At 41.6% G+C, this 15324-nt stretch overlaps 1 protein-coding gene across 2 annotated transcripts in view; it reads right to left on the reverse strand.

Annotated features, from left to right (window-relative positions):
• The window catches only part of nup93 (nucleoporin 93), a 138014-nt gene that overhangs the window by 12171 nt on the left and 110519 nt on the right, over positions 1–15324 (reverse strand). For both annotated transcript variants that reach the window (XM_068049604.1, XM_068049605.1), the window contains exons 11-16: positions 12637–12802; positions 11562–11655; positions 10680–10871; positions 1411–1537; positions 430–502; positions 302–346 (exon numbers count right to left, since the gene is read on the reverse strand). In XM_068049604.1, coding sequence (XP_067905705.1) covers positions 302–346; positions 430–502; positions 1411–1537; positions 10680–10871; positions 11562–11655; positions 12637–12802 — 697 coding nt within the window. The remainder of the gene's footprint in view (positions 1–301; positions 347–429; positions 503–1410; positions 1538–10679; positions 10872–11561; positions 11656–12636; positions 12803–15324) is intronic.

The raw sequence follows: 15324 nt of genomic DNA on the forward strand, positions 1-15324 counted from the left end.
ATCCATAGAATTGTATTAGTCTCTGCCTTCAGAGAAACAGTAAAGGGACAAAACGAAAAGTTAAAAAACACAGCAAATCAGAAAGGGAAAAAAAACAGCTAAATAAAAACAGTCCAGTTTGAAGCCTTGGTGGAACTGTAGGCAACTTCTAAAACCATGCTACACAGTTGGATGCAGCAGAACTGCTTACTCTAATTTCAGCCTATATGTCATTATAAGTTATAGGAAATGATCTTCAAAATAACACTTTGAAAGAGCAAGGGAAAAAAAAAATCTAATTTCATAGCAAATCTCATCTCACCTTTCGACTGCCATCTTTCTCTAATCGCCCAAGTAGCATGTCAAACTAGAAATAAAATGAAAAGTTAATTTTTTAAAAAGCATCATGCGACAGTTTTTGCAGCATATCTCAGTTGGTTCACTGCTTACCTCTCGGCTTTCAATGACAAGCTCACTGACACATCTCATAAACATGTTTTCTCCTTGACTGTCGTTCTCATTTCTGCAGAAAGCAGCACACAAAATGAAATAAGCCTCAATCTGATGTGACAGATGAGTTAGAGTATGTTGTGTAAGGTTGCAAAGCCATTTTCTAGTTGTCCTCTCCTTTTCTCTTCAGCACCTCTTAACTTATTTAGACTGAAATTGTACCATTAATAGCGAAGTGCAGTTGATCAAACCCTATCATCCTGCTTTAGCAATTGAACATGCACTGTTCATTTACATGACTTTGGAGATGCTGCTTTTCAATATTTAGTCAGTAGTCAAATCTTACACAAATATCTGTGCGAACTATGTCTGAAATTTAGAAACCTGCATACTGAAAAACTCTGATTATGAAGTTATTTTATCAAGCACTGTAATGTTTACTATATAGGGAATTTCCAGTGAGCAACAGAAGGCCATTTTCCAATAAACCTGCAGTGATGGCACAATTAATAACCCTCTTCTGTGATCATCAGCTCACATCAAGGACAAGTTCAATTAATATCTACACCTTTAGTTGCTTCTGGCACTAAAAAAAACTGCCCCATAAAACTGAAGATACATATTATAAATAGATACAAGGTAATACTTTCAAAGCTGTTATGCCATTTTAATAGTGATGGTTTGCATTTTCAAAAGCCTTGTTCTCAGTTTATCCCTCTGATCAGATTACTGCTTATATATACATATTTGCATTTCTACCACTTCCTGCATCAACATGTCTTAACACCACATTTACAATGTCCCCACTGGAATATCGGTACAATGTGTTGCCTTGTAGTGCACTTGAAAAGTGTTGCAAATGAAGAAAAATGTTTTGCTATTTATGCATTTAATAATTTGGTAAAAGGAAATACACTACTCTAAAGCATAAACTATGCATCTGAAGTTTCCCAGATTACAAAAGATATTAAGGATTATTACCTGAGGAAATAAAAATATTGGAGTGCCTCTCTGGGATCAGTGGGCTCAAATTTTCTAGTGTACAGCATTAGCAGACGGATGAAATTAAGGCGTCGTATTGGACGGGGATCAGCATTGTCCTGACTCACTGTTAGAAGATTACAGAACTGAATTATAAAAGATTGAAAAGAGCAGAAACATAGAAACAGAGCCAAAAAACTGAAATTGGGTACACCCTCCCAAAAAAACCAGCATAACAGGCCAAGCAAACCTCAAGAGAATGTGAAAATCAGCCACAAAGCACTGTTTACCTCTGGATCTTGGAAAATCAAATTCAAGGTACACCATTGTAGCTATCATGAGAGATTCATTTGGGATTCTGAGACTTTTTGCACATCTTAAATTATATTTTTAAGAGAACCAGTAGCTCTTGCTAAAAAACATTATACATGGAATGGAGTCTTAGTCAGGCTACAAGATGGATCATAATAATAAAGATTGCTTGATTTTGGAAGCAACTGGGGAAAGATAAATGGTACAATCAGCTTGCCTCATATTAGTGTTGATAGCCTTGGAGAAGTCTGCGAACATCAATCTACCTACAACTTCAGAGCAAGAGAAGGATACATGACAACGAGAAGGAAAACTCTTGACCAAAGTACCATCATGTGGAAAATTTCATGATTGTCCTTATGAACAACTGAAATATACTCAGTGACTCTGGAACAAACTAGGCTAATTATACAAAGATTAAATTGGCTCATGATTTCTTTAGTTACCACGTCACTTTCCACTGTAAACAGATATCCACCCAGATTACTGGACAGGCAAACTTTATTAGCCAACTTGAAATTTGAGTTGGGACATCTCATTATGTTAAGTGTGTATACATTGAATGCTTTTGGCTGTATTTAAGTAGTTTATGATTTCTGGTAGTTCATATTCTTCATGGTGGTAATATAAATGCCTACCAAAAACTTCCCCTATGATTCAAGTGGTTAAGGCAATAAGCATCTGAGCCACACAAAGCAGGAAGAAACCAGATTCAAACCCTGGTCTTGCTGAGCTACCTGATCTTAATACAACCAATACAATTAGCCTCAACGCCCAAGGAGGAATGGGATAAACTGGCAAGGCTTCCTGAACTTGAATCCAGCAGCTCCCAGCCGCAGCATACGTCAGGTGAAGGGAATGAGTTTTGGTTGTGATTAACCCCACCAATCAAATAACTGCCAGCATTCACCATCCAAGCTCAAATATCAATGACCACGTGAACAAGATACCCGAGTATGTTGAGTATCATTCCCCAAGTGAGAATGCAGAGTAGTGACAGGGGAAAAAAAAATGACAAGTTTCTTTAAAACTAAGGCCCGTCTCCAAATACTTTGAGCCAAAGCTTAGATGATACAGTAAATCCTCTGCTTCAGTGGCCTGGCTCGTCCCATCAGATGCTGAGCCTCAGGAAAGCTACAGTGACCTTGAAAGGGATACAATGCCAATTCACCAGAATTATACCATGGCTTAAAGGGTTAAATTACAAGAATAAATTGCATAAACTTGGTTTGTAGTACCTCAACTTTGGAAAGTTAAGGATGATCTAATCAAGATCTTAAAAATGATAAAGGTTAGACACAAACAAACGATCTTCTCTGATCGGAGGAATCTAGAACAAGAATTAGTTCATTTAGGAGCAAACTCAGAAAGCACTTTTTCAACACAAAGGATAGTGGAAATCTGGAACTCCAACCCCCAAAAGGATGTGGTTACTTTGTCAAGACTGAGATCAATAGATTTTTGTTAGCCAAGAGCATCAAGGGATATGGAGTAAAGGTTGGAAATAGAGTTAAGGTACAGACTCAAGGGTCTGATTGGCCTACTATAACTGTTCCTTTATGCATCGATCACAATGCTGCCAGAAAATATACAAAAATCATAGAATCAGAATGGTTACACCACAGGAGGTGGCCATTCGGCTTATCGTGTCTGCGCCGGCTCTCTGCAAAATCAACTCAGCTACGCTAGTCCCACTCCTTTACCTTTTCCCCACAGCCCTGCAAATCTTTTATCTTCAGATAATTAGCCAAGTCCCTCTGAAAGTCGCAAATGAATCAGCCTCCACCACATGCAGACAGTGCATTCTAGATCCTAACCACCCACTGCGTAAAATAGCTTTTACTCATGTCCCCTCTGGTTCTTTTGCCAATCACTTTAAAATAGTCATCCTCTGGCCCTCAACCCTTCCACAAACGGAACAGTTTCTCCTCATCCACTCTGTCCAGACCCCTCACGATTTTGAACGCCTCTACCAAACCTGTGCTCACCCTTCTCTTCTCAAAGGAGAACAGCCCCAACTTTGCCAATCTAGCCACCTAACTGACATGTCTCATCCCCTGAACCATTCTCAGAAATCTTTGCTGCACCCTCTCCAATGTCTTCAACATCCTTCCTAATGTACGGTGCCCAGAATTGGACACAATACTCCAGTTGAGGTCAAACCAGTGTTTTACAAAAGTTCATCATAACTTCCTTGCTTTTGTACTCTAATGCCTCGATTTATAAAGCTCAAGATCTGTATGCTTTATTAACCACTTTCTCAGCCTGCCCTGCCACCTTCAACAAGTTGTGCACATATAGCCCCAGGTCCATCTGGTCTTGCACCCCCTTTGGAATTGTATCATTTTGTATTGCCTTTCCTCGTTCTTCCTACCAAAATATATCACTTCACTGCATTAAATGTCATCTGCCACGTGTCTGCCAATCCGACCACCCCGATTAGGTTCTCCTAAAGTTTATCACTATCCTCCCCACAATTCACAATACTTCCAAGTTTTGAGTCATCTGCAAATTTAGAAATTTTGCCCTACACACCCAAGCCTGGGTCATTAGTATAGATCAAGAAAAACAGTGGTCCTAGTACCGACCCCTGGGAACCCCACTAAAAACTTTCCTGCTGTCTGACAAACAACGATTCACCACTACTCTCTGTTGCCTGCCACTCAGCCAACTTCATATCCATGCTGCCACTGTCCCGTTTATTCCATGGGCCTCAACTTTGCTACTAAGTTTGTTATGTGGCACTTTATCAAATGCCTTTTGTAAGTTCATGCACACCACATCAACTGCATTATCCTCACCAACCCTCTCTGCTCCCTCATCAAAAAAACACAAATTAAACACTATTTGCCCTTAAATTCGTGTTGGCTTTCCTTAATTAATCCCACATTTATTCAAGTGACTTTTAATTGTGTCCTGGATTATAGGTTCTAAAAGCTTTCCCACCACTGAGGTTAAACTGACTGGACTGTAGTTGCTGGCTTATCCTTACACCCAGTTTTGGACAAAGGTGTAACATTTGCAATTCTCCAGTCCTCTGGTACCATCCCTGCACCAAGGAGGATTGGAAGATTCTGGCTATTGCCTCTGCAATTTCCACCCTTACTTCCCTCCGTATCCTTGGATGCATCGGATCCGGTCCTGGTGACTTATCAACTTTAAGCACAGCCAGCCTGATACTTCCTCATCAATTTTTAAGTCCATCCAGTATCTTAACTACCTCCTCTTTCACTATGGCAGCATCTTCCTTGCTAAAGACAGATGCAAGTACTCATTTAGTACCTCAGTCATGAATAGTACCTCAATAGGAAGATAGAGCAGATGAATGCGTGGCTGAGGAGATGATGCAGGAGGGAGGGCTTTAGTTTCCTGGATCACTGGGTCTGTTTGTGGCAAAGGTGGGACCTGTACAAGTTGGACGGGATGCACCTGAACCAGAATGGGACCAACATCCTCGCTGGGAGGTTTGCTAGTGCTTTGGTGGGTGGGTTTAAACTAATTTGGCAGGGGGATGGGATACAGAGTGGAGGTACGGTAGGGGGTGATGCAGTCAAATATAGAAGAGAAACTGAGTCAGTCTGGAAGGCAGAGCAAATATAGACCAGTTAAGGCACAAGTGAAAAATGCAAGGCTGGATTGTATCTTTTTTTCATGCAAGGAGTCTTACTAGTAAGGCAGATGAATTGAGGGCGTTGATTAGCAAATGGGATTATGATATTATTGCTATCACAGAGACATGGTTGGGGGAGGGGCAGCTCAATATTCCAGGGCATAGAATCTTCAGGCATGACAGGAGAGGGGGTAAAAGAGGTGACATTGCACTGTTGATCAAGGAGTCATTTACTGCAGTAAGGAGGGATGATATCTTAGAAGGTTCCTCAAATAAGGCCATATGGGTAGAACTTAAAAACAAAAAGGGGGCAATCACTTGGCTGGGAGTGTACTACAGGCCTCCAAACAGTCAGGGAGAGGAGCAGATATGCAGGCAAATCTCAGAGAGGTGTAAAAATAATAGGGTAATAATAGTAGGGGATTTCAACTTCCCTAATATCAACTGGGATCGTCTTAGTGCAAAAGGCTTAAAGGGGGCGGAATTCTTAAAAAGCATACAGGAGAGCTTTTTGAGCCAGCATGCAGAAAGTCCTACAAGAGAAGGGGCAGTACTGGACCTAATCCTAGGGAATGAAGCTGGACAAGTGGTAGAAGTGTCATTGGGGGAGCATTTCGGGGATAGTGACCATAACTCTAAGATTTAAGGAAGTTATGAAAAAGGACAAAGACGGGCTGGAAATAAAGGCAATGAATTGGGGGAAGGCCAAAGTGGACTGTGAGCAGCTACTTGTAGGAAAGTTTACATCAGACTAGTGGGAGTCAAAGAGGAAATAATGAGAGTTCAGAGCCAACATGCACCCGTTAAGGTGAAGGGTAGGACCAACAAGTCCAGGGAACCCTGGATGTCAAGAGATATAGAGGATTGGATCAGAACAAAAAAAAGGAGGCTTATGGCAGATTTGGAAAGCTGAAAACAGTGGAGGCACTAGAGGAGTATAGAAAGTGTAGGGGGGGTACTTTAAAAAAAAATTAGAAGACCGAAGAGGGGGCATGAAAAAACACTGGCGGGCAAGATAAAGGAAAATCCTAAGGCGTTTTATCAGTATATTAAGGGCAAGAGGATAACCAGGGAAAGAGTAGGGCCCATTAGGGACCAAAGTGGCAATCTGCGTGTGGAGCCGGAGGGCATAGGTGAGGTTTTAAATGATTACTTTTCATCTGGGTTCACTATGGCAAAGGATGATCTAGGTGTACAGATCAGGGATGGGGATTGTGGTATACTTGAACATATTAGCATTGAAAGGGCGGAAGTATTCGCTGTTTTAGCAGGCTTAAAAAGTGGATAAATCCCCTGGCCCAGATGAGATTTATCCCAGGCTGTTATGTGAGGCAAGGGAGGAGATAGCAGGGGCTCTGACACAAATTTTCAAATCCTCTCTGGCCACAGGAGAGGTATCAGAGGACAGCGAATGTGATACCATTATTCAAGAAGGGTAGCAGAAATAAACCAGGTAATTGCAGGCCGGTGAGTCTAACATCAGTGGTTGGGAAATTATTGGAGAACATTTTGAGGGATAGGATTAACCTCCACCTAGAGAGGCAGGGATTAATCAGAGATAGTCAGCATGGCTTTGTCGGGGGAGACCATGTCTAACTAACTTGACTGAATTTTTCGAGGCAGTGACTAGATGTGTAGATGGGGGTAAAGCAGTCCATGTAGTCTACATGGGCTTTAGTAAGGCTTTTGAGAAGGTCCCGCATGGGAGATTGGTTAAGAAGGTAAGAGCCCATGGGATCCAAGGCAATTTGGCAAATTGGATCCAAAATTGGCTTAGTGGCAGGAGGCTGAGGGTAATGGTCGAGGTCTGTTTTTGCGATTGGAAGCCTGTGACCAGTGGTGTACCACAGGGATCGGTGCTGGGACACTTACTGTCTGCAGTGTACATTAAATGATTTAGACGTGAATATAGGTGGTATGATCAGTACGTTCGCAGATAATACGAAAATTGGTGATGTCGGAAATAGTGAGGAGGAAAGCCTTAGATTACAGGGAGATATAGATGGGCAGAGCAGTGGCAAATGGAATTTAATCCTGAGAAGTGTGAGGTGATGCATTTTGGGAGGACTAAAAAGGCAAGGGAACATACAATGGATGGTAGGACCCTAGGAAGTACAGAAGGTCAGAGGGACCTTGATGTACTTGTCCATAGATCACTGAAGGCAGCAGCACATGTAGATCAGGTGGTTAGGAAGGCATATGGGATACTTACCTTTATTAGCTGAGGCACAGAATATAAGAGCAGGGAGGTTATGATGGAGCTGTATAAAACGCTAGTTAGGCCACAGCTGGAGTACTGTGTACAGTTCTGGGCACCGCACTATTGGAAGGATGTGATTGCACTGGAGAGGGTGCAGAGGAGATTCACCAGGATGTTGACTGGGCTGCAGCATTTCAGCTATGAAGAGAGACTGAAAAGGCTAGGGTTGTTTTCCTTAGAGCACAGGAGGCTGAGGGGGGTATTGACTGAGGTATACACAATTATGAGGGGCATTGATAGGTTGTCCTCAGTACCTTGCTCTACGGCAGCGAGGCCTGGACAACATACGTCAGCCATGAGGGACGTCTCAATTCATTCCATCTTCGCTGCCTCCGGAAAATCCTTGGCATCAGGTGGCAGGACCGTATCTCCAACACAGAAGTCCTCGAGGCGGCCAACATCCCCAGCATATACACCCTACTAAGCCAGCGGCGCCTGAGATGGCTTGGCCATGTGAGCCGCATGGAAGATGGCAGGATCCCCAAGGACACATTGTGCAGCGAGCTCGCCACTGGTATCAGACCCACCGGCCGTCCATGTCTCCGCTTTAAAGACGTCTGCAAACGCGACATGAAGTCCTGTGACATTGATCACAAGTCGTGGGAGTCAGTTGCCAGCGATCGCCAGAGCTGGCGGGGAACCATAAAGGCGGGGCTAAAGCGTGGCGAGTCGAAGAGACTTAGCAGTTGGCAGGAAAAGAGACAGAAGCGCAAGGAGAGAGCCAACTGTGTAAAAGCCCCGACAACCAATTTTATCTGCAGCACCTGTGGAAGAGCCTGTCACTCTAGAATTGGCCTTTATAGCCACTCCAGGCGCTGCTGCACAAACCACTGACCACCTCCAGGCACTTACCCATTGTCTCTCGAGACAAGGAGGTCAAAGAAGATGATGATGATGATAGGTTAGATGGGAATAAACTTTTTCCCTTAGCAGAGGGGTCAATAACCAGGGGGCATAGATTTAAGGTAAGGGGCAGGAGATTTAGAAGGGATTTGAGGAATTTCTTTTTCACTCAGAGGATAGTTGGAATGTGGAACGCACAGCCTGAAGAGGTGGTTGAGGCAAAAACCCTCTCAATTTTTAAGAGTATTTAGAAGAACACCTGAAACACCATAGCATACAAGGCTACGGGCCAAGTGCTGGAAAATGGGATTAGAATAGTTAGGTGCTTGATGGCCAGCACAGACACGATGGGCTGAAGGGCCTGTTTCTGTGCTGTATAACTATGACATGACTCATGCCCTGTCTCCATGCATAAATCCCCTTTTTGGTCTCTAATCAGCCCTACTCCTTCTTTTACCACCTTTTTACTGTTTATATGCCTATGGAAGACTTTTGGATTCCCTTTTACGTTGGTTGCCAGTCTCTTCTAATACTCTTCTCTTTTGCTCTTATTTCTTTTTTCACTTCTCCTCTGAACTTTCCATAATTAGCCTAGCTCTCACTTGTATTATCAACCTGACCTGTCACAAGCACTCTTTTTCCGCTTCAGTTTACTCTCTTTCATTATTCAGGGAGCTCCGTTGTCCCACCTTTCCCCGTCATGGGAATGTACTTCGACTGTACCCGAACTATCTCCTCTTTAAAGGCAGCCCATTATTCAATTCCAGTTTTGCCTTTGATTCCGATTTACCTGGTTGTACCAGAAACATACTGTTCTAGAAAATTCTCTTTAACACACTTCAGAAATTTTCCCTCCTTTCTGCTCTTTACACTATTGCTATCCCAGTCTATATTAGGAGAATTCAAGTCCCCTATTATAACTACTCTATAGTTTTTGCACCACTCTAATTTCCTTGAAAATTTGTTCCTCTATAACTTTTCCACTAGTTGGTGGCCTATAGAACACACCCAGTAGTGTAATGGTACCTCTATTGCTTCTTAACTGTAACAAAATAGATTCTGTCCTCGACCCCTCTCGGATATCCTCTCTCTCCAGTACCGTATTATCTTTAATTAATACTGCCACCCCTCCTTTTTTTTTTCCCTTCTCTATCTTTCCTGAACACCTTGTATTCAGGAATATTTAGTAACTAGTCCTGTCCTTTTTTGAGCCAGTTCTGTTATCATCATGCCATTATATTCCCACATGGCTACCTGTGCCTGCAGTTCACCAACTTTATTTACCACACACCACGTGTTCATGTATATGTACAGTAAAGCCAATTTAGGGCTTACTGCATTTCCTCTTATTTTGACCCCAACTAATACTTTACTATTTCTTACTATCGTGCTACCTGTCTCTCCCAATTGTTTGTGCACCTTGTTCTTTCCCTCTAATGTTAGTCCTGGCTCCCATCCCCCTGCCAAGTTAGCTTAAACCCTCCCCAATAGCACTAGTAAACCTCCCCAGAAGGACAAAATCAACTGCTTGAAAGTGTGTGCTACAGACAGAGCTCTGTTAAGTACATATGAAGCCTGAGAGAAGTGCAGAGGATATTTACTAGAAAGATATCAGGGATGATGGACTTCAATTATGCTGAAAGACTAGAGAAGCCGGAATTGTCCATTTTTAAGTAGAGGTGGTTAAGGGGAGATTTAAAAGAGGTGTTCAAAATTACAGTTTTGATAGAGTAAATAAATATCCATTGGCCAGGGCATGGGAGCCAGGGGGAATCAGAGAGAGGTGAAGAAAACTTTTCTTTATGCAGCAAGTTGTTTGAATGTAGAATGCACAGCCTGAAAGAACAATGGAAGCAGATAAAATAGAAACTTTCAAAAGGGAATTGGATGTATACTTCTAAAGGAAACAACAACCATGCTAGGGAAATGGGACTAATTGAATGGCCCTGTCATAGGCAGAGTGGCCTCCTTCTGTGCTATACGATTCTGTTTCTTCAGAGGTTATGGTATATTGAGCAAAACTAAAACCTTACTTCTGTACAATTAACAAAAATATGGTCATTCCAATCTGGCCACATCAATAATACCTAGGTGAAAATCACTTCTTTTGCAAAAGAAAGGTTGGCAGTGACTGGGATTATGCTAAACTCAAACTTCTTGATTGAAATATTAAAGAATGCCAATTTAAAAATATTTCAAACTAGTTAAAGGTCCTATAGAGGGTAGTTCTAACAATGTACTTACACAGCTGTGCGCTTTGGGCAGATGATTTCAGAAGTAGTTTTAACTCATAAAGGACCAATGCCACATGTACTGCATGACAACGCAGTCGATCCATACGGAAGAGAAAGGCGATAGCTGCCTCAAATTGGGCTGTAAGGAAAAGGACTTGGAAGTACAGGAAAGGATGCTGGTTGGCTGCAAAGTGCGATTCACCTGGAGGAGGGAAAAATAATATTCAAATGCATGGTAACAATGGAAGATTTCACTGACTGCAGCTTTGTGGATCAACAACTTATAGAACATTGAAAATTAAGTGTTAGAGAAGTTGAAGGATGTCTTTATCTCTGATTCACTTATCAGAATTAATGTAATATCACACGGCCCTGGATAGAAACAGAGTAAAGTTGTAATTGAAAGATGGCATGAATGAAATACTACATATATGAAAATTAGATGAACTATTAAAAGGCCTGAATTCCTTGCAATTTTCAAGACTATCTTACAACACTGGTTTTCCAGTTATCAGACAAAGCAATTGTGCTGTGGACAATGTACTTTACATCTCTTCCCTGTAGTATGACAAAATACGCATTAACTTAGAGGTTAGAGCTGCAAACAGATTTTCTAGAACAAATGGTTTTCTTAAAACTACAAAGCTACCCTTTGAACTCACTAACCGCATGATTAAAAGATGATAGTGATCTTACTATGGTGGTAGAACCTGCAGCACCAAACTGTGTTTTTTCTAAACTAAGTGCCATCCGAATGAAACAAGGTGCATTCCACCTAGAGCATCTGGAGTACTGACCAACATTGAGAATTAAGTACACAAATCACCAGGGTTGTTAAGTGCTAGCAGACACCTGGGCCTGACTACTTAAGTGTGTAGCACAGGAAGCTTACCGTACTCCTCCAGCAGCTGGCTCTGAAGCTGCGGCAGGGTTTGCCTGTCCTGAGGAGAGCTGGTGCCATCATCTTCAAAACACACTTGATTCAGCTGAAAACATAACACAAGGACAGACTTAGTAGAACATACAAAGTTTCAGCAGAAAAGGACATTTCACACAGTCAATGGCACAGGTGAAATGCAGGGCAACACTCTCTGCCCACAATGGCCCAACAATATGCCTTGATACCAAACCCATGAAGGTATGCCTTACTACTGGTCTGATTATTCCATTTCACAAATTATTCATCCTTGTCGTCTGTGTTAAGTGGCCAATTTGGTGTTAAACTATGTTATTTGTGCTCATGAGGAACTAGATTGAGACTGCAAGAACCAATAACACTTAGGGTCCTTGCAGCCAACATAAAAGCAGCTTTTAGCTAGTCATCTATGCTAGAATTAAGTTTAGGTCAGCTGTGTTCCAAAACAATATACTATCCAGCACCTTACAAATTCTGTATTTACTGAAAGCACCACTTCTGCAATGATTGTGAGAGGTACTCCAAGTTTTTCTTTTCACTATGTAAGTGAATCAAAAGCAATGATTTTTCTAAAATAAACTTTGTATAGATAAGCCTGTAGTTTCGATGCCATTTCTTGATCCAGGTTATTAATATTACAGACTACTTGGCTTGCTTTATTACACATTGATTGGCAGTGTCTAATGAAGCTGTCTGTTTGGTGACGAACTCTGTATTGAGTTAGTTCCAACTGCCACTGGCAGAGACCTTTGACAAATAATTTAACTGAAACAAGCACACTTTGTAATCGGGAGTTGAATTCTTGATGACTTAGCATTTTCAACACTACATCTACAACTACTTTACAATGCTGTACTGAAAATACAAACATGGTATATAGCCAACAATTTTGAACTGAGAAGTTACTCGGGGTCATGGTCACAAACCTTGGAAAGGAGCAGACACTGACTAGGTCAATACTCAGGTGAAAAATGTGATGCTGCCTTTGCCAACACTGCTACTCTTTCAGCCATGCAAGAAAGGAGGGAAAGAATGAAGTGAGTGCCTAAACCTTTAACCAGAGATAGTCGTCTGTCTTATCAGCAATTTCACTGTGGTTGTCAGTAACATCACATCGACCAATCAGGCAGTAGACAGCTCTCTTATACGGGTCTGTGCTGTTTCGCAGAGCACGGCGGTAATGCAGGCGAAGTTTGTTCTCTGTAGTAGGTGGCAACCTAGGAAAGACCAAACAAATTCAAACGGAAAGAGAAGTTGAGGCATAGCAGTCATTTTGAATATGTGCAAGTAAACATATTGAACTTTCAGCCACTCCATTCCTACTCAAAAATATGCAAAATCATTTTAGCTGAGCTATACTATACTTGCCCTTTTATTATCTGCCATCACATTATTTTTCAGCTGAAATGTAGATAGGCAATCTGTTTGCATCCAAGGCAATGCTGGTCTAACAAAGGGTCACTCCATCCTGCCTTTTATCCCCTTTAGGCTCATATAAGTTGCCTGCACAGGATTGCTTTACCATTCAGCATGTCTAATTTCCTTTCATTTAAAAAAACCTATTCTGTATTTAACGAATTACAGAGCGAGTATATACCAGAGAGGAAAAAGCTCTACTTCACAGAAAAAACAGCCATTGACAACGAAACTGATTAGGGATAGCATAAAAGAAAGGGCTTACAAAAATGCAAAACGCAGCACAGATCCAGCCGAATGGGATTGATACTAAGACCAGCAAAGGGTCACAAAGCAGCTTATAAGAGCTACTCTAAAAGAGATTATGAAAGGAAACTTGCAAGGGACATCAAAATAAATAAGAAATGTTATAGTTACATAAAGGGAAAGCGGGTGGTCAAGAGCAATGTAGGCCCACTAAAAGCTGAAAATGGAGATATTGTCATTGATAATAGGGAAATGGCAGATGTGTTGAACAATTACTTTGCCTCCAGTATTTACAGTTGAAAAGGAGGATAACTTGCCGGAAGTCCCGATAAAATTAATAGCCGATAGGGGACAGGGACTTAATACAATTAACATAAGTAAAACATCAGTAATAAGGAAATTAATGGAACTAAAGAGTGAGAAATCCCCAGGACCTGATGCTTTCCATCCGAGGGTGTTAAAGGAAGTTAAAGGAGCACATTGTAGATGCCCTAACTATAGTCTTTCCGAGTTCCCTAGATTCAGGAGTGGTCCCTCTGGATTGGAAAGTTATACGTCACTCCACTTTTTAAGAAGGGTGAAAGGGGGAACCAAGGTAATTACAGACCAGTTAGCCTGACATCTGTGGTGGGCAAGTTGCTGGAGTCTATAATCAAGGATAGGGTGACTGAACACCTAGAAAAATTTCAGTTAATCAGGGACAGCCAGCATGGATTCATGACGGGAAGGTTATGTCTGACAAATCTCATTGAGTTTTTTGAAGAGGTGACTAAGGTAGTGGACAGGGGAATGTCTATGGATGTTATTTATATGGACTTCCAGAAGGCATTTGATAAAGTCCCAAATAAGAGACTGTTAACTAAGGTAGAAGCTCATGGAGTTGAGGGCAAATTATTGACATGGTTAGAAAGTTGGTTGAGTGGTATGCGACAGAGAGTGGGGTTAATGGGTAAGTACTCCAATTGGCAGGATGTAATTAGTGGTGTCCCGCAGGGATCTGTGTTGGGGCCTCAATTATTCACATTATTCATTAATGACTTGGATGATGGCATAGTAAGTCATATATCCAAATTTGCTGATGATACAAAGTTAGGCAGCATTGTAGACAGTCTAGATGATAGCAAAATTGCAAAGAGATATTGACAGACTAGGTGAGTGGGAAAAACTGTGGCAGATGGATTTCAATGCGGGCAAGTGAGAGATTATCCATTTTGGACCAAATAAGAATAGAGCAGGGTACTTTCTAAATGGGAAGAGGTTAAGTACAGTGGATGTCCAGAGACTTGGGGGTTCAGGTGCATAGATCTTTAAAATGCCACGAGATCTTTAAAATGCCAAAATGCAGAAAATAATCAAAAAGGCTAATGGAATGCTAGCCTTTATATCTAGAGGATTGGAGTATAAAGACACAGAGGTCTTGCTGCAGCTGTACAAAACCCTGGTTAGACCCCACTTGGAGTACTGTGAGCAGTTCTGGGCACCACACCTTAGAAAGGATATATTGGCCTTGGAGGGAGTGCAACGTAGGTTTACAAGAATGATACCTGAACTACAGGGGTTACGTTACGAGGAGAGATTACACAAATTAGACCTGTTTTCACTAGAATTTAGAAGGTTAAGGGGTGATCTGATCAAAGTCTTCAAGATAGTAACAGGAAAAGACGGGCCAGATAAAGATAAACTATTTCCACTGGTTGGAGATTCTAAAACTAGGGCGCATAGTCTAAAAATTAGGACTAGACCTTTCAGGAGAGATGTTAAGAAGCACTTCTTCACACAAAGGGTGGTAGAGGTTTGGAACTCTCTCCCAAAAACAGCAGTTGAAGCTGGAACAGTTGTTAATTTTAAATCTGAGATGGATAGATTTTTGTTAAACAAAGATATTAAGGGATATGGGCCAAAGGCAGGTATATGGTGTTAGGCCGCGGATCAGCCATGATCTCATTGAATGGCGGACAGGCTCGAGGGGGTGAATGGCCTACTCCTGTTCCTATCTTCCTATGTTCCTATATTCTAGAATAAAGGAAATTTGTTTCCAAACCTTTTCCTCTGCTTTCATTCTGAATGAACACATTTG

Source organism: Heterodontus francisci, chromosome 17, assembly GCF_036365525.1.
Source record: "Heterodontus francisci isolate sHetFra1 chromosome 17, sHetFra1.hap1, whole genome shotgun sequence".
Classification (NCBI taxonomy): Eukaryota; Metazoa; Chordata; class Chondrichthyes; order Heterodontiformes; family Heterodontidae; genus Heterodontus; species Heterodontus francisci.